Source organism: Erpetoichthys calabaricus, chromosome 2, assembly GCF_900747795.2.
Source record: "Erpetoichthys calabaricus chromosome 2, fErpCal1.3, whole genome shotgun sequence".
Classification (NCBI taxonomy): domain Eukaryota; kingdom Metazoa; phylum Chordata; class Cladistia; order Polypteriformes; family Polypteridae; genus Erpetoichthys; species Erpetoichthys calabaricus.
Genome location: NC_041395.2, coordinates 38,233,033 through 38,259,062, shown reverse-complemented (window position 1 = coordinate 38,259,062; position 26,030 = coordinate 38,233,033). Strand labels below are relative to the sequence as shown.

Sequence of the window (26,030 nt, the reverse complement as noted above, 5' to 3'; positions counted from 1 at the left end):
TTATATTAGAACTTAAAAACCTATGCCATTGTATTGTCTCAACGTTTTACAGATCACCTTTGCCTTACTGCCCACTAGTCAATGTAAACAGCTTCCAACAATCCCAGGTGAACAATTTATCCTAAAAGTGTTTGGATGTGTACTCTCCATTTCTTCAAGTAGTTTTAAATTGCAAGTAAAAATTACTTACCGGTAAGGCGTAGAGTTGGCCTGTGGTAGATGTTTGGGATGCCATAGGACAATCTGGTGCAGGGTTGAAGATGAAAAACTGAAGAAACAGACGCAGTATGATTTAAGATTACAATTAATAGCAGAAAAATATCCAAAAAACCTTTGACAAATTAGGTTTCATTCACCTATTTTTTACATACAGGTAGCTTCTTTAATGGTGAACACCAAAAGCAACAATCATAGACTGCAAGCCTATTCTGTCCATTTTAAGAAGGTAACCGACTACAGGGTTGGTGCTCCTCAAGTCCGCTGATACTTGGTGCCTCCATTCATGGTAATGAAGCAAGCAGAACTAAAAGATCAAGGCAACTCAAAAGATGGACACCACTGCAGAACACCCACCACTGTAAGGTTCAGAAGGAAGCCCTGCCTTTAGATCCAGAAGAAGATACATTTGGAATAAAAAGTAAGCAAGCCCTTTGGAATTCCCTGGATATCTGCATTGATTACTAATAAAATGTAACTAAGTCACAATTCCAGACTAACACAATCTGACTTAACTAATAACACACACACAGTTGGCAATAGGAGCACCTAAAAGGAAGATAGGCTTGAGGGGTTGAGATATGTGCCCAGGACAATGTGCCAGCCCCATTGTTAGGTTCCTGGGTGCGTCAGCTCGATCAACTACTAGGTTGGCGTTTGTTCAGAGGGAGCTGACTTCCTCAAGTCTGGTGAGTGCGAGGAAGTCATACTTGGTGTCTTCTTTCACTAAGATGAAGCAAACAGAACTAAAAGATCAAGCCAGCTCAAAAGATGAACAGCATTGCCAAGCACCCACCATTGTAATGTTTGCAATTCCCTGGATTTCTGCATTGTTTATCAATAAGATATGGTCTGATCTTCACCTAAGTCACAATTCCAGACAAACACAATCTGACTAAACTAATAACACTCACACAGCTGGACTTTTCATGACTTTATCGAGCACATTGATTAATCATTCACAGTGAATGCTTGATAAGTAAATGAACCCTTGTTTAATGACTTCTCCAAAAGCTGACCAGACAAAGGTGCTTCAATGCAGAAGATGAGATTAGATGTGTGGATTACACAGGTATCTCGACTTTTAAATCAAGTCACACATTTTAATATATATAAGTGATTTAGATAGGAATATAAGTAACAAGCTGGTTAAGTTTGCAGATGATACCAAGATAGGTGGATTAGCAGATAATTTGGAATCCGTTATATCATTACAGAAGGACTTGGATAGCATACAGGCTTGGGCAGATTTGTGGCAGATGAAATTTAATGTCAGTAAATGTAAAGTATTACACATAGGAAGTAAAAATATTAGGTTTGAATACACAATGGGCAGTTGGAAAATCAAGAGTACACCTTATGAGAAGGATTTAGGAGTCATAGTGGACTCTAAGCTATCGACTTCCCGACAGTGTTCAGAAGCCATTAAGAAGGCTAACAGAATGTCAGGTTATATAGTGCCTTGATATGTTGTACAAGTCCAAGGAGGTTCTGCTCAACCTTTCTAACACACTGGTGAGGCCTCATCTGGAGTCCTGTGTGCAGTTTTGGTCTCCAGGCTACAAAAAGGACACAGCAGCACTAGAAAAGGTCCAGAGAAGAGCAAGTAGGCTGATTCCAGGGCTACAGGGGTTGAATTATGAGGAAAGATTAAAAGAGCTAAGCCTTTACAGTTTAAGCAAAAGAAGATTAAGAGGTGACATGATTGAAGTGTTTAAAATTATGAAGGGAATCAGTACAGTGGATTGAGACTGTTATTTTAAAATGACTTCTTCAAGATCTTGGAAACACAGTTGGAAACTTGTTAAGGGTAAATTTCGCACAAACATTAGGAAGTTTTTCTTTACACAAAGAACGATAGACACTTGGAATAAGCTACCAAGTAGTGTGGTAGACAGTAAGACATTGGGGACTTTCAAAACTCGACTTGATGTTTTTTTTGGAAGAAATAAGTGGATAGGACTGGCGAGCTTTGTTGGGCTGAATGGCCTGTTCTCGTCTAGAGTGTTCTAATGTTCTAATCTAGTGGATTGAACAAAGCCTGGTTACTGACAAATCTGTTCTTCTCAGGAAAGACTGGTTAGTGTGAACAATACTTTGATCCAAACAACTATCACTGACAGTTAGGGGACGCATTATGGAGATGTCTGAAGCTGGAAAAGGCTATTAAAGCATTGTTAAAAACCTGGATGTTTGTGAATTCTTGTTAAGACAAAGTGTCTACAAATGGAGAAACCTGTAGACTGTAGCTAATCCAGCTAATAGTGGGCATCCTGTAAAGATTACTCCAAGAGCGCAAAATGCAAATCTAAAAGAGGTGTTAAGAATCCAAGGGTATCAGCAAAAGACCTCCGGAAAACTCAGCAAACTGTGAAAGTCTTTGCTGGTGTGTCCACTATCAGAAAAACACTGGACAAGAATGGTGTTCATGGAAGGACACCACGAAGGAAACCACTTCTGTCAAAAAAAAAAGGAAACATCACAACACTTCTCACCTGGATGAGACGCTTCCGGGAAACAGTTTTGTGGAGAGATGTGTCAAAAGTTCAACTTTTTGCATACTGTAAATGATCAACGCTATGTTTGGAGGAGGAAGAGCACCGCACACCAACACCAAAAATTCATTCCAGCTGTGAAGCATGGTGGAGGGAGTATCATGGTTTGGGCCTGCTTTGATACTTCACGGTTGGAGAACCAATGAATTCAAAGAAATTGTACAGGTGAATGTTAGGGTAACAGTCCATGACCTCAAGCTTAAGAGATGATGAGTGATGCAACAAGACAATGACCCAAAGCACACAAGTAAATCAACTAAAGATTGGCTTGAAAAAGAAGATTTGTGTGTTGGAATGGCTGAGTCAGAGTCCTGAACTTATCCTGATTGAGATGCTGTGGCATGACCTGAAGAAGACTGTGCAATCAAGACAACCCAGAAATATTGATGAACTGGAACAGAGTTGTAGGGAGGAATTGTCAAAAATTCACCCTCAACAACAGGAAATGTTTCATAGAGGTCATTGCTGTTAAAGGAGCAAGAAGAAACAACTTATTGAAATCAAAAGTTCCAGTAGTTTTTCCAGTCTGCACTGTGAAGGATTACTTGATGTGCTCAATAAAGACATGTAAAGTCCAGCTTTGTGTGTGTTATTAGTTTAGTTAGATTGTGTTTGTCTGGAATTGTGACATAGACAAAGATCAGACCACATCTTATTAGTAATCAGTGCAGAAATCCAGGGAATTGCAAAGGGTTGACTTACTTTTTTCTTGCAACTCCATCTCCTTCTGGATTGAAAGGCAGGACTCCATTCTGAACCTTACAGCAGTGGGTGCTCTGCAATGCTGTCCATCTTTTGAGCTGCCTTGCTCTTTTAGTTCTGTTTGCTTCATCTTAATGAAAGGAGACACCAAGTATGACTTCAGCTCAGTCACCGGACTTGAGGAAGTCAGCTCCACTCTAAACAAACACCAAACCCAGTAGTTGATCGAGCTGATGCACCCAGGAACCTACCAATGGGGCATGCACATTGACCTGGGCACATATCTCTCTATTATAATAAAAAAAATCCTGAGCTGAGACAAGACTTTTGGGAAGACGAGACTTTTTTGAAAGATTTTTTCAAGTCCTGCGAGTTGAGACTTAGGCTATGAGATGTTTTCAAGTCACGCCCGCCTCTCAACCATAGAAAACCACGCACACGGTACTCTCACCTCTCATTCATGTGAATGCTTTTGACAGACACAGTCCTTGCTCTGATGAGATGAGACATTTCATCATGAAGGATTATCAACAGTAAAAATGAGTACACGGGCAATCCTATCACCGAGAAACAATTAAGTCAAACGAACTAATACCAAAAATGACGATCGGTTACACGGCAAATTGGTTAAATGTGTATCAATAGACTATGCTGAAACAGTTGGTAGTGATCATGTGGAAGATGAAAACAATATTCCGGAGAATATGTACAACCGTTAACACCGTCCAGTTTTCCTCCTCACAAATTGTTGTAGTAGGATGTATCCAAGAAAGGTAATGTAGTACGTCTTCAGGGGATAACATTAGAGAACAAAGGAGATCTTGAAATGCCATTCGTATTAAAACGTTTACAGAGTCCTGTTACAATAGCTTTTGCAAAGACAATTTACAAATTTCAGAGCCAAATAATCGAAAAAGTCGTTTTATTTAATAGAGAGAAAGAAACGAAATTCAATCACGGGCAGATATGCGTAGCGTCACGATGAAACTCCAAACACAGAATCACAATTCAATGTGATATTGACAAAAATTTAATTAAAAAAAAATTTTTTACTGTAAAAATGCAAGTTTAAAAAGTATTTGCGTGTTAATTTCAATTCCAAATAGACCTAAATCGTATTACACAATGAATAACTCTAACGCAACATGAAACATAATTTACATTCAAATTATTACATTTTAATATTTTTTAATATGGTGTCACGCACGCGTGCATGACAATGGTTAATTACTCGCTGTAATGTAAAATAGTTAGTAAATTGTATATCTGCATCCCGAAATGTGAGCGGCAGAACCAAAAAACAGGCTAGTGCGTAGTGGAAGCGAGCAGGGGGCAAAGCCCTCTAGTAATAATAATAATAATAATTAATTCTTTACATTTATATAGCACTTTTCTCATTCTATCTCAACCCCTCGAGCCTACCCTTCTTTTAGGTGTAGTATTGTCCCACCCTCACACCTTTCAAGTGGTTTCCCTTTTTTCAACAGGGTCTCATTCTCTGTTCTTGAGGCCACTACTTTTCAGAGTTCCTCCTGCTGCTTATTGCATTACTCATTTGTTTTAATGTTGTGTACTTACAAAGTTAAGAATACCCATGACAAGAACCACAAGAATCACAATGATCTGAAGGATGACCCGAAGGACTGGCTTATGAACAATAGCGGCTGAGATGGACGGGATCCACTTCAAGAAGTTTGGGCCCTTCTGCGTCCACCTCTGCGGAAAAAAAAAAGCATTTGATTTGATAACAAAGATTCCCCCAATGTTGAGGACCACCAGTGGGACCACTAATCAGGCAACTGCTTAAGTCCAGCTGCAGTTCCATTAGAGTTTTGCTTACCGCCAGATGTCCAGAGAAGCTACTGAACAGCAGTAGCAGAAGAAGAAAAAAGGAGACACCATAGGAGATTCCCAGTTGCATGTTTCTAAAGGAGGAAATGCAAATGTCATTAATATTCTCACAGAGAGGATGTGTCAAATGTAGGTGCCATAGATGAAGAAGATGGGTCTGTCTATCTCATTCAAAAGTAATTCATTCAGTTTCTGGACTGTGTACAGCATTGCACACAAAGCAGGACCTAGTACTGGAGAGAGGAAAAGATACACTTGGGCAGCCCAACGTTGAGTCGCTGAGAAATCTAACTTGAAAGTCTTTGGGGGGACACATGAAGATACGGCGATACCACACAAAAACTGAACAGAGCTTGTGAATAGAGTTAAGACTCTTAAACTGTGATACAGTCACACTAATCAACATTCTATTGTACTTTATAAATAATTTCAATTTCCATCCAACCACTTTTATAAAATGCTTTATTCAAAGGTGGTTACTGGGAGTCATAAAATATTCTTCTAGCATCAGGAGTTAAGCAGGACTCACTGCACGTGGGAAGGGACATCGGTTAATCTCAGAGCTCATTCACTCACACATGCACCAAGTCAGATTAGAGTAACCAATTAACCTAATGTGAAAGTGAATAAACGGAGAACATACCAACAGTACATAGAGGGCAATTTGCACCCTCACAAATATAAAACACAAAATAATTAATTGCATTGGTCAGTGGATGCAAGTCTGCCAGCCATGACATCCTTAGGTCTGTGAGAACAGGTCTGTCTCGCTTCATCAGCTTTGTTCATCTGGACTCTGCCATTTCTGCCCAGTTTTCAAAGCAAACCTGCTCAGGCTCTGTCAGTTGGCATGATGATCAGGAGTGAACAGCCTTTTTTCAAGTCCAGTCACAAATTCTCGATTGGATTGAGATTTGCTCTCTGACTTGGCCACTTTAAGATAAGAACATTGTTGTTTTTAAGCCATTCCTCTGTAGCATTGGTTTTATGACTGGAGTCGTTGACTTGCTGGAAAACAAATCTTCCCCCAAGGTACAAGTTTCTTGCAGACTTCATCAGGTTTTCCTCCATGATTTCTTATTTTGCTGCATTCATTTTACCCTCACGAGGGTCAGATGAAGAGGGGTATCCTTGCAGCATGATGCTACCACCACCAATACACCTCATGGTAGGGATGGTTTGTTTTTAACAATGTGCAGTGTTTATCTTACACAAAACATATTGTTTAGTTTAAGGGCCAAAAGGCTCAATTTTTGTCCTGGGTATGACGTTAAACTGCATCCGGCACTGCAAGCGGTCCTCCAACTTGCAGGGAAATCATGGGGGTTGGTGACAGGATTGGCACTCCTGCCACCATAAAAAAAAAAAAAAATTCACGCAGCTCTGAGATGACAGACAGGACTCCTTTCTGCTCTCCGTGGGAGTAGCTCTGGTGTAGCTGCCCATACGAAGGCTGCTCGCATTATGAAGGGGATGGGGGAAAGCCCTCTAGTGGCCCATCCCCGGAAAAGTCAAAACTGTCGGAGAGCCAATGAAATGAGGCCTGTCGGGAATCAGAGCTGGTGTGGTGCTGAGCTGCAAAGCAGCACTCAGGTCCCAATGAGGCGGCCCATCCAAATAGACGCATGGAATGTCTTGTTTATCCGGCATGATGATCATCTCTAGAGGGTCATTTCCAGAGGGTGGGACTGGACTGTGTGTTTGCTTGGGGGATTGCCAACCAGGATCCCGAGTTGTTTCGTCGTGTAGTGAGTGCGGCAACATGCTGTACCAGTGCATGCTACCCAATCTAACCTGACCTGGGCCATAGAACATTCTTCTAGCTGACTTCAGAGTCTCCCATGTGCCTTCTGCTGAAATATCCTCTGCATTTTTTCCTCTTTGCCACTCTCCCTTAAACCTGTGAGTTGTGACTCTCCTGGAGCAACACTTGTCCTCACTGTCCCTCAAATCTTACTCGGTGTAGCTTGTAACTCCTTCAGAGTTCTCAAAGGCCTCTTGGTGGCCTCCCTCACTCATCTTTTCCTTGCACAACCACTCAGTTTTTGTGGATGGCCTTCTGTAGCAGATTTACAGCTGTGCCATACTCCTTCCATTTTGTGTGGCAAACAGGAGCGCACCAGCTCCCAAACCCCGACACAGATAGACACTAGGCACAAGTGTAGCACACCACACGTTTTATTTATAAGATGAGAAGCGCTTTTCCCTCGCTCCCCACAGCAGCACTGTACACAGTCCAGTCAAATAAGCACAACACTTTTCTTCTTTCTTCCGTTTCCCAGTCCTTCTGCCTCCACCCCTCTTCCAGTAAGCTTCATCCTTCTTCCTCCTGACTCTGGCTTCTGGAATGAAGGCAGGTGGCTCCTTTTAAGCAGAACCTGGGAGTGCTCCAAGTGGCTCAGTAGGGAGGTCAGGAATCACTTCCAGGTGTGATGAGAGCCCAGAGTAGGGGTCTGCACCTCCCCCTGGGAGCCCCCATGGAACAGAACAGGGCTGTCCCAAACTCCAACTCCCATGAATCCCTGCAGGAATCCATGGAGCCACAGCAACCCAGGGGAGGCCGTGTCCTGTGCACATCTGCTCCCCCAGTCCTTCCAGTATATTGGCCTCCAGGCCGGGCAAGAACCACAACCGTCCATCACAATTGATCTAACTGGACTCCAAGGGATATTCAGTGACTTGGATATTTTCTTGTCTCCATCCCTTGAGTTGTGCTTTTCAATCCCCTTTTTCACAGAGTTGCTTGGCGTGTTCTTTTGTCTTCGTTGTGTAGGTCAGGCCATCATACTGACTCGCCACAAGCTGTGCAGGAGCATTTATAACGCAATGAACTGGAACCCCAGACAGGTGATCTCCACTGAGCAAACTATGGGATGTCTAAAACCAACTGGTTGCACCAGTGATGATTTGGTTGAGTCATATTAAAGGGGTGAATACGTATGCAGTCAATTCTCTTATGTTTTATATTTGTAATCAAATTAGACCACCTGGCAGAGATCTGTTTTCGCTTTGACATTAAAAAGTCTTTTTCTGTTGACCAGTGTCAGAAAAGACAAATTAAATCAGCTGCCGTAATTCAAGAAAATGTGAAAACTTTCAAGAGGGTGAATACTTTTTCTTAGAAAGTGTACTTACAATAAATACGATGCAATACAACTGTTCACACGTATTTTTATTATAACCCTCACACTGTTCCACTCCATTCAAACTAGGGTGGTGCTGAGGTGTCACCCGATGGATGACTGCATTCAGGTCCTAATTTGGGATCCTGAGGTGGTCCGTCATGTGGTGGGTGTGGCTGTATCAGTACAGGCCGTCTAAACGACTTGCTCAAGGTCACACAGAAGCTGAACCCAAAGCCTAAGCCTCTGAGCCCCACTGCCCTAACTTTGAGTGACCAGCACTACAGCAGCCTAATACAGCAGGATATTTCACACTCACAAGAGTATTTCACAATTATAGTTATCTCATACAATATAAACTGCTCAAAAAATTTAAAGGAACACTTTGAAAACACATCAGATCTCAATGGGAAAAAAATCCTGCTGGCCATCTCTACTGATATGGACTGGGTAATGTGTTAGGAACGAAAGGATGTCACATCGTTTGATGAAAATGAAAATTATCAACCTACAGAGGGCTGAATTCAAAGACACCCCAAAATTCAAAGTGAAAAAATGATGTGGCAGGCTAGTCCATCTTACCGAAATTTCATTGCAGCAACTCCAAATCGTACTCAGTAGTTTTTATTGCCCCCACTTGGTTGTATGCATGCCTGACAACGTTTTGGTGCATGAACCTAATGAGACGATGGATGGTGTCCTGGGGGATCTCCTCCCAGATCTGGACCAGGGCATCACTGAGCTCCTGGACAGTCTGAGGTGCAACCTGGCAGTGTCGGATAGACCAAAACATAATGTCCCAGAGGTGTTCTATTGGATTGAGGTCAGGTGAGCGTGGGGGCCAGTCAGTGGTATCAATTCCTTCATCCTCCAGGAACTGCCTGCATACTCTCGCCACATGAGGCCGGGCATTGTCGTGCACCAGGAGGGACCCAGGAGCCACTGCACCAGCATAGGGTCTGACAGTGGGTCCAAAGACTTCATCCTGATACCTAATGGCAGTCAAGGTGCTGTTGTCTAGCCTGTAGAGGTCTGTAGAGGCGACCCTACATGGATATGCCTCCCCAGACATTCACTGACACACCACCAAACCGGTCATGTTGAACGATGTTACAGGCAGCATAACCTTCTCCAGACCCTTTCACTTCTGTCACATGTGCTCAGGGTGAACCTCATGTGCTCTCATCTGTGAAAAGCACAGGGCGCCAGTGGTGGACCTGCCAATTCTGGTATTCTATGGCAAATGCCAATCGAGCTCCACGGTGCCGGGCAATGAGCACAACATCCACTATTGGACGTCAGGCCCTCAGGCCACCCTCATGAAGTTTGTTTCTGATTGTTTGGTCAGAGACACCCACACCAGTGGCCTGCTGGAGCTCATTTTGTAGGCTCTGGCAGTGCTCATCCTGTTCCTTCTTGCCCAAATGAGCAGATAGCGGTCCTGCTGATAGGTTAAAGACCTTCTACGGCCCTGTCCAGCTCTCCTACAGTAACTGCCTGTCACCTGGAATCTCCTCCATGCCCTTGAGACTATGCTGGGAGACACAGCAAACCTTCTGGCAATGACACATATTGATGTGCCATCCTGGAGAAGTTGGACTACCTGTGCCACCTCTGTAGGGTCCAGGTATCACCTCATGCTACCAGTAGTGACACTGCCCGTAGCCAAATGCAAAACTAGTGAGAAAACAGATGGGGGGGAAAATGTCAGTGCCCCCCACCTGTTAAACCATTCCTGTTTTGGGGGTCATCTCATTGTTGCCCCTCTAGTGCCCCTGTTGTTCATTTCATTAACACCAAAGCAGCTGAAACTGATTAACAACCCCCTCTGCTACTTAACTGACCAGATCAATAGCCCACAAGTTTCATTGACCTGATGCTATACTCTGATTAAAAAGTGTTCCTTTAATTTTTTTGAGCAGTATATTATGCATTTCTGAACATTTTTAATCAGGACATTCTTTTTTTTACACAGATACTTACAGTGTGGAGCTGAACATCTGTACAGAAAAGTTGGATATGTAAATAATAGTAGCACAGCCAACATAAAGGTGAAAATCTGGTAGAGGACAACAGCGAAACTGCCAAAGACAAAAAAAAGCCCAACAATTCCATTCAGTGTTGTTTATCTAAGGCCATCAGTGGAAATTAAGAGGAAATGCATTCAGGACTAAAGCCAGAATGCCTTTCTTTATGCACGAGTTGTGAGAATTATAGAAAATTGTATTCTTAAAATTGGTAATCTGTATGTATTAGTAAAGTATTATAAGCACATGAGAAAAGTAGACACTTTTTATTAAGATGTAAGAGTTATGAGTTAAAAAGCTCATGCCTATATATTTTATTACCCTGTGACAGCCAAAGACCACCATTATCTCACAAGTTTGGAGTTTGGAAGAAATGGGCCCCTTGATAAGAAGGGGAATGTAAATTCTTGGGTTGTAAGTAATTGGTGAGCGCTGGGAAAGAAGGGGGTGCAGTTAGGGCTTGTCAGACAGATATGATGGACAGCAAAGAGTTTGACACCCACCCAGCTGAGAGATAATGGTACATTAATTAGGGGCAGAACTTGAGCAGTGAAATACTGAGGAGTCAGATGAGGATGAATAATGACTTGTGTGACAAGATTTGTAATAAATGTTAGAGCTGCTTTTAGTTTTTTGGTCTCATTGTTCCATCTTAAGTGAGTCAGTATGTGCGCCATACAATAACGCTTAATTCTGTTGTCTGGTCTGAAGTCTCTGAGTGCCTTCACTGGGGCTGAGGGCACCCCTGCTGTGTCAGCCTGATTCAACAGAATCTACAACAAACTACTGAGACATACAGTCGAAGCAGAAACCTCGACAACTTTTAGGAAGTATATGGATTAGATGTTAGGACAGCTTAGCTATTAGCTAAACAAACGGGCTTGATGGACTGAATTGTATCCTCTTGTGTGTCAAATTTCTTATGTTCTTCTGTCTACTTGGATTATCTGTATATTACATGCTAAATATGTCTGTATGTCATATACATTTGTCTGTATGTGTCTAAATATGTCTAAATGTGTCTAAATAATATAATAATATTATTAATAATAATATGATAATATAATATAATAATATAATAATGTCTAAATGTGTCTAAATATGTCTGTATGTATCTGTATGTCACCAATTTGATCTTTCTCTTAATGCAAAGCTTATGACATAATGAAGCAAAACATGTGTCTTTCTTACAGCAAACTAAATACAGTAGTCAAACTGATTAAGAAAGTACAATGCCAGAAAGATTAAAAGAGAGCAGTGACATCTGCTGAGCATGAAGCAAATTTCAGAAGCCAAATTATATGATAGGAAGGAGAAGCATTAATAATCTGCTAAGCATCAACCACATGCATCACTGCAACCTGCTGGTTCAAACCACAGGGGCTTGCAACCCTGATCTTGGGAAGACCAGAGGTCCATGTTTTTCTCTGTTTTTAATGATCTGGGACAACTTGTCATTAAAACGTGTAGCGCTGGTATCTCTAAACAACGCACACATGCACATTATCCCAGGAATTTATTGTGATTTTGTGTCTTTGAACAAAATGGGTTAAGAATTTCCAGGCTAGACATACTGTATGTGTTATGTCCTGTAAAGGGGGGGGGGGTTAGGGGGTTGGGGTTTCCAATTCCCCAAACACTACATCACAGACACCAGTCCCGGGTTCAAAAGACATTTTATTTTACCAAAATACCTTATGAAAAGCAGGTGTCTTCCACAAAAGCAACATTTTTGGTTTCCTTTTCCTCCTCTAATCCTCCCCAGGCAAATATTGTCCTCCTTCCAACTCTCCTGGGTGAGGCTGAGTGGCTTCTTTAATGCCAGACTTGGGAGTACTTTTGGTGCCATAAAATTACACCCAGAAAGCAATTCCAGGTTAGGCAGAAGCTCGCCTGACAACTCCCCCTTGTGGCATCCATAGAACCCAGCAGGACTGCCCACCAGGACTACAAGAATCCCAGCAGAGGTATGCTGCCAGCTGGAATATTGAATTAGCAAAAAGTCTTGCAAGTCAGTCTCTCTTTGTACTTCTATTATGCCATCCATACTGGGAAAGGGAGCACCAACCACTCCAGCAGGAGAGCCATCCATCGACATTCTTCAGCTATCCTGAGGGCCTCCTAGCTGGGTACGTGATCATCCACCCCAGCTGGGATGCCAGCCCATCCTTGCCTTCCATCGCAGTGTGAACAAAGTCTAACATTTGCAGTGTAATGGGCGATTCTCACCTGATGCGTATGCAGATCTGTATTTCTGCACGCCGTCAAAACGCATCTGTGAACAATATGGCAACCACTTAGGTATGAAAGGTGTGGTACCCAGATGGGGGTGGTACCCAGCTGGGACTCCTGAGAAGATCGGAGGAGGACTTGTGCCTCCTCCAGACCTTGAGGAGGTGACCGCCCTGGGGGCCGCAGGTACAGAGCTGGGAAGCTCAACCCTGTAGGGGCCCGTGGTCACCGCCAGAGGGACCCCAATACCTGGAGGACCCTGGACCTCAGCACTTCTGCCACACCAGGAAGTGCTGGGGGGCAGAGGAACAGGGACACCCGGAGTGCTTCCGGGGAGACAGCCGGCACTTCCGCTACACTGGGGCGTGTCGGTGGGAGATTGCCAGGAACACACCTGGAGCACATCCGGGTGCTTATTTAAAGGGGCCGCCTCCCTTCAGAGGGGGACTTGAGTCAGGTGGAAGAATGGACAAGGTCTCTGGAGGAGAGAAGGAGGCAGTTTGAAGGAAAGAGAGAGAAGGCATTGTGTTGGCCTGGACTGAGGAGTATTGGTGTTGTGAGTGATTTTTGTATTATGGAAGACCACAATAAACGTATGTGGGGTACTTACAATGTGTCTGCCTGTCTGTGTCCGGGTCATATTCCACAAAGGTCAACCATCAGCTTTGCACCTACAGTTTGTGAAGGCATGCGTGTGTGCAAGTATCACAATGCAAAGTGTTGCAATTCCCTCATTTATGATGCAGAGATATTCATGGGAGTGAACTACCCAGAAGAATCTCTTCTGATAACAGGCCTTCCTCGCTTGTTTAAGAAAGCATCATTTTTAGGCTAGCTTTATTAAAAGTGTCTGGAAATTAGAAAGATTATGATATAAGAGAGATCTGCACCATTCAAGGAAGAAAAAATTATTAGTCCCAGTTACCATCAGAAGAATTTCTTTGTTGCTCTCACAGACACAATCTGCCAACAGCAAATGGACTGATGTGCTCGGGTAGCTGTGAACCCACAGTGAAGTTAGGTTGGGGTGGGGGGGTTGGTGAGGAGGGGAACACACTTGGAACATATCTCATGAAAAACTCGGTAGCAAGTATTTCCTGATCATCCGAGATTGCGAATTTCACACCCAAAACTCTGGTAATTGATGTGATTGTCTTAAAGTCTTTTGGGATTTGACTTCTTGTTTTGTTTCTTGACTTTTATTTTTAGTTAGTGTTTTAGGTTTCAAGCTGTCTTACTGGCATTGAACTTTGTCTTCTCTACATCTCTCTCCTGGTTGCAAACATTAAGCAACTCGTATGCCTCCTTACACATACAAACAGACCACAAAGTTACACCTACCTCTTTTTCCATGGATACTTTACGGAAAAGCATTGTTAACCAGTTGAAGTCTTCAGATGATAACCACTGTCTGTAATAAAGGAGCAGAAAATAATTTTTGAGGGAAATTAAAGGCTGTATTGGAATTCTAGAATTATAGGAACATTCAAATTAGAAATTGGTATCTGTTTAATATAATAACTGAAAGGAAAGCCAGCAGCCAGAGTAGGTCACCGGTGCTGAGTATGAATCCTGTGGCCTGTTATGAACTGTCTCTTGATAGGACAGATAGATTAGACAGCAGGATGCCAGAGAAGGTTAACTGTGAGCACCAGGATCATATTGTAAGTTCAAAACCTCATCCCCTGTCAAACTTACTTGTGTGAGTTCAGGCTTTCCATCGTATCATTTGCAACATCATCAGGATTCTGTGAACGAGTCCTATGAAGATATACAAGAAATCATTATTGATCAAAAACAGCTGGTGTGCAATCGATCACAATCAGATCTTCTCTTACCGTTCTAAGTCCTGGTGTGTCGCACTTTCAGCTGCACCATCCTTAAAGGAGGACATAGAAAGTTACACAAGGATTCTTGCCAATGAGAAAATGTTCGGTTTTTTATTTATAATTAAAAAAAAGATGATGCACTTACCACCTGAGTAGAGTCTAGAAAAGGCAGTAATCCCATGCTGTCTCGCTTATTCAAGTGTGCAAATGGTTTCACTGCTCCCCAGGACTCTAGGTATCGTGCCATACGAAGAGATGCTCGAACCTTTGAGCCTTCCCCTGAATCAGGGCACAATAAACTCTTAAGGAGGAGAGTCCTAGCCTGTGTAGAAAAAAACAGATGTTACAGAAAAAGAAGGCACTTTTTTGCAACTGATCATATGGACTAGATAGATAGATAGATAGATAGATAGATAGATAGATAGATAGATAGATAGATAGATAGATAGATAGATAGATAGATAGATAGATGTGAAAGGCACTATATAATAGATAGCTAGATAGATAGATAGATAGATAGATAGATAGATAGATAGATAGATAGATAGATAGATAGATAGATGTGAAAGGCACTATATAATAGATAGCTAGATAGATAGCTAGATAGATAGCTAGATAGATAGATAGATAGATAGATAGATAGATAGATAGATAGATAGATAGATAGATAGATAGATAGATGTGAAAGGCACTATATAATAGATTGATAGATAGATAGATAGATGTGAAAGGCACTATATAATAGATAGATAGATAGATAGATAGATAGATAGATAGATAGATAGATAGATAGATAGATAGAACTTTATCTGTCTCTGGGGGGAAAGGGAGACAAGGCACTATATCATAGATAGATAGATAGATAGATAGATAGATAGATAGATAGATAGATAGATAGATAGATAGATAGATAGATGTGAAAGGCACTATATAATTGATAGATAGATAGATAGATGTGAAAGGCACTATATAATTGATAGATAGATAGATAGATAGATAGATAGATAGATAGATAGATAGATAGATAGATAGATAGATAGATAGATGTGAAAGGCACTATATAATCGATAGATAGATAGATAGATAGATATATAGATAGATAGATAGATAGATGTGAAAGGCACTATATAATCAATAGATAGATAGATAGATAGATAGATAGATAGATAGATAGATAGATAGATAGATAGATAGAAAGATAGATAATGAAAGATAGATAGATAGATAGATAGATAGATAGATAGATAGATAGATAGATAGATAGATAGATAGATAGATAGATAGATAGATAGATAGATAGATAGATAGATAGCAATAAAGGGTATGGAAAAAATGTCTATTCTGTTTTTCCTAACCACTTTGTTTGTTTCCTACATTAAAGACACTTTTAGTCTACAGTGCTAATGACTGCTGGCTTTGTTTTAATAAACTTGGAGTATATTCCAGGAACGGATGACCAGACTCATCTCAAAAATGGCCAAACTGGAATGAATGTGTGGGAAATTAGCACAATTGTTTTTTCCTTGGAAAAACAACTATGAACTGAGGACAAGTTTTTAAAGACATTTCCCTGCAGTAAGAAAAATCATTTTATTTAGTGTTAGAAATACAATGTTCAGGACTCAACTGCAAATTCCCACATATAAAAATACTTGTAATGGATGACATTATGGGTGAAAACTGCCTGCATCTCTACCTCTACCTCTTCATCATCATGGTGCTCTCTCACTAGTTTCTTTTATTTTTGTTTTGTTCTCACCCTGGGATCAATGACAAAGAATGTCCGTATTCCCCTAAGATTTTCATTTCTTGCCTCGCCATATCCTTCTTCAACTTCATATGATCCATCCAGATGGGATAAGGTAGCTTCTGTGATATGGACCCGGCTGTGGACACAAACGTTCATATGTTTCAAGAAAAGACAAGAAAAGACATTTGGATATGACAGAGAACTCAGCTAAGCACTTGGAGGGGCCAAAGACCACAGAACAGGAGCTCATGGAACACCTTAGGTGGAGAATGCTAAAGATTTCATGCCACCAGTATTAAGGAGTAGAAATCTTTCAAGACCAATACAACAACTTAGTCACACAATGCTGAAGAAGAAGATAGTCTGTGGCCACCAGGAGATTCCCTCTGCTCAGCACACTAAGTGACTTGTTAATTTAGGGTGGTCTTCATGAGGGTATATCCAGATCCGCTCAAATACATGTATTTTGGCTAAAATATTATTAAAATAAACCACTTCTGGAATATGCTCTTGCACATGAGAGAGATGTGCATTCACATGGGACTGAGCTTTCTATCGAGATGCTCCATGTGTTGTGGTATCAACATTGTAGAGTGTTGTCTGAGAGGGGTGTATAAACAAGTGAGAGAAAAGTGCATGAAAACATTACAAGTTGGAGAATATGTCTCGTATGTATGCATACGCAAAGTGCTTTGCCAAGCGGAAAGTCAATTCCATGGTTCACAAATTTAGAAGAACTGCTGTTGTGGCGTGATGACCACTGAATGTGGGGTCTGATGAATCTTCCACTCCATTTGAATGTGCTTCTCTGTCCTAGACAAGAGCATTTTATAGAAGTGGTTTATTCAACAAAATTTTAGCCAAAATACCTGTGCTGGTGACGTTTTGAGCATATTACTTGATATTGGGATTATGCAACATGTGTGACCTGAGATTTTTTCATGGACACTTTGATATTGTTTGCTGTTGTTCAAGCTTGCTCTCCACTAAAGACCATTGTACCAGGAATCAGTGATCTCCATTCTGTACTCCTTTTTGTAATCTTTTAAAAAATGTCACCCTCCTCAAAATTTTCCATGCTAGCTGACTGTCTAGTTCATCTAAGTCCCATGTCCATACCACTTCAGCCTTTCTTAGCTATCTCTCCCACTTTTGTTGTACCTCTGATTGTCTCCTTTCTTACTCTGTCATTCTTTGTAACTTCACACATCCATCTTAACATTCTCATTTCTGCCACAAATACCAAACATCATAAAACCAGAGAAAGAAGAGAAAGAAACACTGTAAGAATTAAAAAATACAACATCTGAAAATAGAGCGATAATGAACAAAAGTGTTTAATAATGCTTAAAGCTCTGAATATCCCCAGGCCTCCTGTATGTGGTTCTGGGTTGGACCCACAACCCTGTCCCCTTAGAGTCAACAAATAGGGAACCTGGTATATAAAACACAGACTTGATAATAACTTAAAATACAATGATAAAAGGCAATGCATAAAACAATCATAGAAAGAAGACACAAACAGAATTTACAAGTTATAATGGGTGGACGGGTGTCCCAGTAGAGTCGGACCCCATTCCATTACCTGAATGGGAGGCCAATAAGACCTTGGCCAGCTGAACAAAAAGTGCCGCTGGTTCCAATAGGGATGGATGGGATGTGCTTGCCCAGCCAGTGTCCATTATAACAGATGGACACTGTGGGGGCATCCCAGTCAGGAAATGCCACCATACCCTTTCCCAGTTTGGAATCCAGGGTGAGTGAAGGGCACTAGGAGGCTGTCTCCTGTGCTCTTGTCACTCCCCTGTTCACCGGATGGCAGCATCCCCTTCTGCCAGATCCCTGTTTGGATACCTGCAGGGCAGCATGGGATTTGTGGTTCTGTAGAACTGCCCTGTTGGGTTGAGCAGGTGCCACCAGAGGGAGCTATTGGGAGGTAAGCCCTCTGTCTTAGGGTGGTCCCCACTGACCCTGAAGTGCTACCTGGAGTCAGTGACTAGGCAAAAACTCTTGGGGGGATTAGGTTCAAAATGGAGTCCTCCTCAGAGCTCTGAGAGTCGGAATTGGGAAAGGAGGTGGACAGAGCTTGCTGGGTAGAGAAAAGAATTAAGAAAAGAGATTGTATTGTGGGTTATGGAAGAGGAAACTTTTTTGAAGGTATGTTATTTTAAAGAAACAGTCATTTGAATCCAGGACTGGAGTAATTGTGTGTACGGTTTGGTGCTCAGTGATACCCCCCAGTGGTCACAAAGGTGATATTTAAAAGATAAAGTCTGCTGACCATTCATTCCCCCTCTTGCCAGACGTGCCAAGGCTGGACAATGCTTCTCCACTGTCATCAAGTCAGGTCAGCTTTATTTATATTGCACATTTAACACAACAACAAGTTGACCAAAGTACTTTACAATCAAAAAACAACAAACATCCAATAAAAATACAGTCCACAGAAGCTAAAATTAATAAAATAATATAAATAATTAAAGAAAACTACGCACATCATTAGTACATAAGTCCAAAAACATTACAAGAATAAGTCCTTACTTTGAACCAAAAGCCAGTGAATAAAAATCGGGAGTGGTCTCCCCTAGACTCTCTCGTATACACAGATATGGGGATGGATGTTTGAGGAGTAAACCGCAAGACAATGATTATATTTAAATATTATGTACATTAAAGAACCATCAACAACCATCAAATCAAATCTCTATATATAAAAGCCAAATACCACTGACTCCCTCATCATGAAATCTCCAGAACCATGAGGACTTGGGACTTGAAATTTGGAATGTAGGTTACACCTTGGCCCATAGGTGCTCGCTAAGAAACTTTTAAAAATTTAGTGGTCCAAGTGCGTTCTGTCTGTATGTCTGTCCACTTTCATGAGAGAATTACTTAACGGATTTAGATCTGGTTGTTTTCTATAATTTGCTTGAACTTTCCGGTTGATTTTGCGACTTCTCTCATTGTACCATTGTTCATTTGCATTACTGATGTATTTATGCAAATCCAAGAGAATGGCTTTGAGCCGAGAACAGGGTGTGGGGCCTCCCTCATTCACTCGCCAGCCTCTGTTCGAGTTGGTCCAGGTCTCGCCACGTGTTGGAGTGCACCTTGCCTCTGCTTAGCTAACGATACCTGTTTGTACAACAGACATTATCATCTACAGATTGTTAAGGAGTAACAATTGACGTTTTTGAGAGAGCAGAGCTCCATGTGTTTTAGAGGGTAGCTGCTGGTTGCCAGAGATATCACGGCCATGTGCTTTTCTCCCCACTCTAGGAACGCTCTCCTGTCAGAGCTGAACACGATCAGATATTGTGCCAACGTCTATTGATTTTTAAAGTTTGTCAAGTTGAATAAATCGGACTCTGCAGCATTATGAATAAAAGGTTATGTATCACTTCCAGTTAGCGGAAATAACTCAAAAATTGATGGATATCTACATTTTGTACCTAATACTTGTATGCAAAATTTGGTTGACCTACGTGAAAGCGTACTCAAGTTATCATATTTACACACACACACACACACAATTCCAAAAATGGTATTTTCGGAGTCAGTGAGGTCTAAAACGTTGAGATTCATCAAAATCTCGAAATGGAATTTCAGTTTAGATTCAAAACTATAGATTGAGGGAGCAGCTCCAAAGCTGTGCAATGATCTCCCTTTTTCTATTCGTATTGCACCCAATTTCCTTGTGTTTAGGTGACTTTTGAAAGTTAATCTTTTTCTTAAATATTTTGGACCTGCTTAGCTTCTCTCCTACAGGGTAGCCGTTGTTGTACTGACAAAGAGTTTAGGATACGGATGTATGTCTTAGTCTAGCTGTAGGAATGATTAAGGGCACAATGGGCACTGGCCGGGGTGCCCCAGAAGATTAGGGGCCTGAGAAGTTTGTGATGTCTATGGATGTTTCTGTTTTGTTGTCAAAACAGGGGTCCCAGTGCACTATTTTACCCGGGGGCCTATGATGTTGTTAACTAGATAGTAGTTCTACTTCCTTGTGCTCACTTCTGTATCTTGTTCTGTGTTGCTTTGATTCTTGCACCTTCATTCTTCTATGTATTACAATTTGCTTTGTAAGTCACCTTGGATAAAGGTGTCTTCTAAATAAATAAAAATAACAATAATAATAATGAGAAGAGTAAATAGAAAGAAAACACACACAATCCATAGGTGTTATTTCCTAACATCTTCAGGATGACAAAAACAGTTCTTTTTTCACAATTTTGAGCTACCTCTCGCCTGCAACACTTGTCCTTGATGAAGGTGTGGGCTGTCAAAGGCCTCCAGTGATTAAAATGGCAGCCTCACACGGACCACCGCAAATTGAAATGAGTCCCTTGTGAAGTGTGGAGGCCACTGGCACATTCCACAGCGCTCAGCTCATCACAGGTGACTCACTCGGGCCTGACCTCAGTCTATGGAAAACACTTAAAAGAAAATGCTTGGGTTATCAGTGCTCTAGTGATGTTTATCAGACTCAGTCTCTTCCTGCAATCACAATATAAACATTGCAGTGAGTTCTAAGCAGATCTGTACACAGGGGGGCTTAACTGTGTATATTATAATTACGTTTTTGTAGATTTGGCTCTATTAACTAACAGGTGATGCACTACATGAATTATTATTATTATTTTTTTTTGACTAAGTCGCCTACAAGACACTTAATAAAATTCTGACTCACAAAAGATACTAATGTTAGCATGTCCAAGACTCTGAAGGTAGAAACTGTTCTTCCCTCAGGCATCCACAAATAATCGATAAATTCAAGATGGAAAAAAATAAGAACATATTGCAGCTAATAGGGTGTAAATTATGTTGTGGCTCCCCCCTAATTATGGTTGGGTGGAGGTACGCAATGAGATGAGCATGTAGTCTGCCTTCATGAGTAATGGAGCTGATTTGTGATTCATTTGTTTTGTTACGCCTCTTAACGGAGATGAAGGAAATGATTCACGCGGGACTGAATTCTCAGTGTCACACACCTGCACACAGGAGACAGCGTCAGGCCTCGAATAAGTGGGATTACCTGCCGAACCAGGGGTTGGCACTGTCCTCTAATGCTTTCTCTCTCTCCCGCTCTGCAGACCATCTGACTGACCATTCCACCGCTGACGTCACTTGCGGTTCCTGCTTCTCTGGACCGGCCCCTTCCTGTCAACCGGCCATAGAAATCCACCATTTTGTCACCATCCTCAGTTCTGTTATGAGTTCCGTCTGTAAAGACGGTTTATTTTTCACTTACCAGATTCAAGCATACGGGGTTATCATGTTGGTAACCCCAACTCTTTGTCTGTGTTTTGTGCTTGATTCGCAGCAGCTAAACTTAGTGTTCGGTTTTGTGAAAAACTTCACAAAATAAATTGTGTTTGACTTCCAGCAGAATTTGTGCTGCTCACACAAGAGGAAAGGCGTTTAGTTACTATCCAGAAGCATTGACAGGCATTCATTTTGCATTTGTCTGTCATTTAGTATTTAAATAAAAAAAAAATTTTAAATTAAGTTAAGGTAATGGAACCGCCAGGTAAGAGGGGACGGCATGTTTTGGTAGTGGTGACGTCCCGCATACTGCGTTTTCCTGGAAAAAAAACACAGCAATGGGCATGATGATGTTTTTCTGCCGTTACTTTGTGTTGAAAATATGCAGCACATCATACTTTTAAAAACCACACTGCACTCCTATGTGACATAATGTGTGAATGAGACGCATAAACAGAAGTGAGCTGACAGGTGGCTTGCAGATTGCATGCTTGACGCAGCTGCAGTAAAGAACACTGGTAAACGTGGACATGCGAATGAAGCTTTAGGGAACAGCAGTCCAAAGAAAAAAGATCCTTCGCCTGAAAACAAATATTAGTGTCAATATGGCAAAACTATGAAAATCGAAGTTGACATAGTTTCATCATTGCTGCCTACGACTTAAGTACAAGAATAGTGAGATGTATAAAAAGGTCTGCACTTGTGATATTTTAGCCAGGGTCTGATTTCTGCTTAAAGGAATACTCCAAGATATCTTTTTAACATCGCTAGCATTAGACCCGAGTGTCACTCGGGTTGTGAAAACAGTGTTATAAGTGTTAGTGTCATTCAGGCAACCGTATAGAAGCATCTCTCGTAAGCGACAGACCTGAGGATTACTGGGGCTGTAAAAGTGCTAACAGTGGTATGCCTGAGCATTACCCAGGTAAAAGCATAGGCGTGTCTTACGTAAGTGTTAGGTCTGAGCGTTACCTTGGTGATGGTCTTCGTAATAACATAATGGCATCTGGTAAGAATTGTTTTTCCGCAGCCCAGGTGTTGCATGCTCCTGACAGTGAGACGAGCAGCGATGTTGAGCTACCTCTCTTCAGCAGTGATGACGAAGTGAGTCTGTCTTCAGGCAGTGAAATTGAAACGGACAGTGAAACCGACAGCAATTCTGATGAATCCGAAAGTGACGCTCAATTGCATTTGGGTTTCTGTTGACCCAGCACCACCTCGATTTGATTTTGTGCGTCAGCTAGGAATAAAAGAGAACGTTGACAGCCAAGATCCACTTACTTACCTGAAGTTATTTCTTGATGATAACGTGATCGAAAGAATTGTTTTTGAGATGAAACGTTATGCTGAACACTGTTGGGGAAAGGACTGTACACCTAAGCGGTTTTCCCATTCAAACATCATAATCGTTATTATTGTTCATTTTATATTATTATTATTATCATTATACATCATCATTATTATTATTTGTATCATTATTATACTTTTTGCACTTCTAACTTTGTATTTTTAGTGTTTTGCACATTTTTGACAGTATATACGGTGTTATTATTATTATTCATCATTATTATTATTATACTTTTTACATTTCTTTGTACTTTTAGTGTTGTGTGCATTTTACAGTAGAAAGATGAGATTTAATAAAAGTATCATTTTTCAAAAACGCAACATTGTTTACACGTTTTTTCGAGAAAACATGTAACGCTAAGGAGGTTAAATGTTACTTACCTCATGTAATTTGTAGTGTTGGCTGAGAAAAATTTTTAATCTAATGTTTTCTTGAAGAAGTAACATATTGAATATTCAAACTCAATGGGGCCCTGCAATGACCAAATCTGGATAACGGAAAATAATAAGAAAAATGTCCAAGAAATAAAAATATAACATATTCTCTCGTAGATCATGTTTCATAATACACACGTCCGACTTCCATTTGTATGGTCAGAACATGCAAAATGTGTGCACTTTATGCTAAAATATTACTAACAGTTACTTCCTTAAAACTCTGTTTTGAATGTTGACAGGAAAAATGCAATTCCCACTATGCTGGGCATTTGAATCGATGATCCGCCTCTCCTTCTCATTCATTGGTGAAGAATCCTTTCATTAGAGGTTTGATGCTTCATTTGATTATTTGATTAAAATGTGGAACTCACAGTTTCTGAACTCCAAAAATGCAAAGAAAATGCACCCCAAACTCATTATTACTACTCCCAAAAGCGGGTTGGGACTTTTACGTCAAAGTTTGTCTAACTTTAGATTATCAACTCAGTCCAAAATGGTGAAGTACGCCGTGAACAGTAAGTATAGCAACACTTTAGAGGTTTCATTTGTTTAATAGGAGAATTTACTTTAAAAGAATCACCTCAATCCATAATACTAAATATTGAGAAGGTCAGCGTTAACACTACCAGAATGAGCGGTAACGGACTAACCAATGTTAGCTTGATATGCGCTACAGTTTGTACAATGTGCTCCAGACTATAGAACTATTAGTTAACGTTTGTTGCTGGAAGAACAACTTTAATAACAAAAGTGTGGAGGTCACAAATGATTGAATTGCAACTTTTGACTTCCCAGCTGCTCTGTATGACAAATGCAGGATTAGCAAAACGAGAATAATATCATTAAGCTCCTGATTGTTTTATCTATCCTATTTGATTCAGTCCCTGATCATAGCATAAAAGGCCAAAATGGACAGATAGTTACGTAACTTCAAGAAAGACCCTCGAGTAAGACTGCACACAAAAATCACAGAGGGCGCTAAGACCCTGATCTGTGCAAATCCTAATGATGTTTGTATATGTAATTAATTTAGACCACTTTGTACAGGTCTGTTTTCACTTTGACATTAAAGAGTCATTTTCTATTCAGTGTGGTTCACTGTTGTATAACAATAAGATGTCAATACTTCCAAGAGGTGAATACTTTTTATTGGCGCTGTGTATTTTCGTGGAGAATGAAGCCCACCTGTGCAACCCTGTGTCCAAGGCAGTAACCAGCCCTCGCTGGGACAGAGGCCAACTCCAGAACACGGTGAACGTCACACTCACTCCCGCCTGGTGTCTTTAGTTATCCTGATGTGTGTGTTTTTGGGAGGTGGAAGGAAACTAGGATACTTCAAGAGCTGGAACTGAAAGTAGTCTCTATTTACACATTGACCCCACTTTAAATATTTTCCCACTTTATTGTGATAAAACTAAAAAATGAAAGCTTGAAAACTAAGTTTTAATTTTTTGCTCTTGTAGTTAAATTCACCTGCATGTTTTCCAGATCTATTGAATATTCTTGCATAACCTGTCAGAGTTTAGTACTGTATATACATGCAGCTCACACCAAGCTCTGTGCAGCATTCAGTAATGAAAACAACAAAGAATTAGACACCCAGATTATTTTAGGACACCTTTTGTCTCTTTGAAGCCACTATATTTACCAAAAATGTTGGAAGTTGTGTAACTGCTGTCGGCAGCTTAATGGGGGCACGTCATGGGTTCAATGCCCTGCGTTTAAGCCCCACATCCAGATGTCGTCTGTGTCAGGTTTACATGTTTGAAAAGTGTCTGCTCAGTGACTACTCAATTTTCTTCCCACTTCTCTGCAAATGGCACATTAGAATTATTGGAGACTGCGTATTGGCCTGGTTTGTGTGTGACTAGGAGATGTGACAGACTGGTGGTCTCTCTATGGCTGTTTCCTGCATTGCACTCAAGTGCTGCCAGGGCAGGCTCTGAGCTGCATTAGGAATGTTGAGAAGGTTGTGTTAATTATTCTAACAGTTTAATACAGTCGACAAAATGGCATGCAGCTTTACTGGCAAAAATACCGTAGTCCATACTTTAGTACTTTTTCAATTACAAGATAATAAGTATGGACATCTAAAGGAGAGAACTGAACAAAAAAAAAAACATTCTTGGCATTTGTGACAAAACCTCTAAGGAATTTGCTGATAAGGGCTATGATGTTAACATACCTCCATTTTCAAAGGGCCTTTCATAAATTACCACACAAGAAATCAATTGTTCATTTCTAAGTAGCAGGACCTCCAGGGTCCACGAGGAGTGGGACAGGTGGTTAGCTTAACCTTTAAAACAGAGGCCTCTGGTAAAAGCCATGCCAGCTGTTTTATGAAAATACAAATTTTCTGCAGCATCTGTGTGGTGATCACAGTTTTATCCGTCTGTCATGATGGGGCACCCTATCCTGGAGCAAAGGAGCTGAAAAGCACAAAGGTATCAAAAATAAGTAGTATATTAAGGCCAGACATGTTACCCATACCTATGATATATAAGACTTACTCCTTATCTTGACTTTCAGAAAGCTTTTGATAAGGTGCCACATGAGAGGCTGGGCATCAAACTAAAGGAAGTGGGAGTTCAGGGTGATTTGTGTGGATGGGTGCAGAATTGCCTTCAAACTGTGCAAAACACAATTTAGATGCATACAGATAAGCAACTCAACAAACGCCATTGAAAGTAACTCTTCTC

At 41.0% G+C, this 26,030-nt stretch overlaps 1 protein-coding gene across 1 annotated transcript in view; it reads right to left on the bottom strand.

Annotated features, from left to right (window-relative positions):
* LOC114645771 (adenylate cyclase type 2-like) overlaps positions 1–26,030 on the bottom strand; it is a 161,033-nt gene that overhangs the window by 32,884 nt on the left and 102,119 nt on the right. Inside the window, exons 10-18 of the mRNA XM_028793603.2 lie at positions 16,294–16,420; positions 14,680–14,856; positions 14,544–14,584; positions 14,404–14,466; positions 14,047–14,116; positions 10,430–10,527; positions 5,314–5,398; positions 5,052–5,189; positions 191–268 (exon numbers count right to left, since the gene is read on the bottom strand). Coding sequence (XP_028649436.1) covers positions 191–268; positions 5,052–5,189; positions 5,314–5,398; positions 10,430–10,527; positions 14,047–14,116; positions 14,404–14,466; positions 14,544–14,584; positions 14,680–14,856; positions 16,294–16,420 — 877 coding nt within the window. The remainder of the gene's footprint in view (positions 1–190; positions 269–5,051; positions 5,190–5,313; positions 5,399–10,429; positions 10,528–14,046; positions 14,117–14,403; positions 14,467–14,543; positions 14,585–14,679; positions 14,857–16,293; positions 16,421–26,030) is intronic.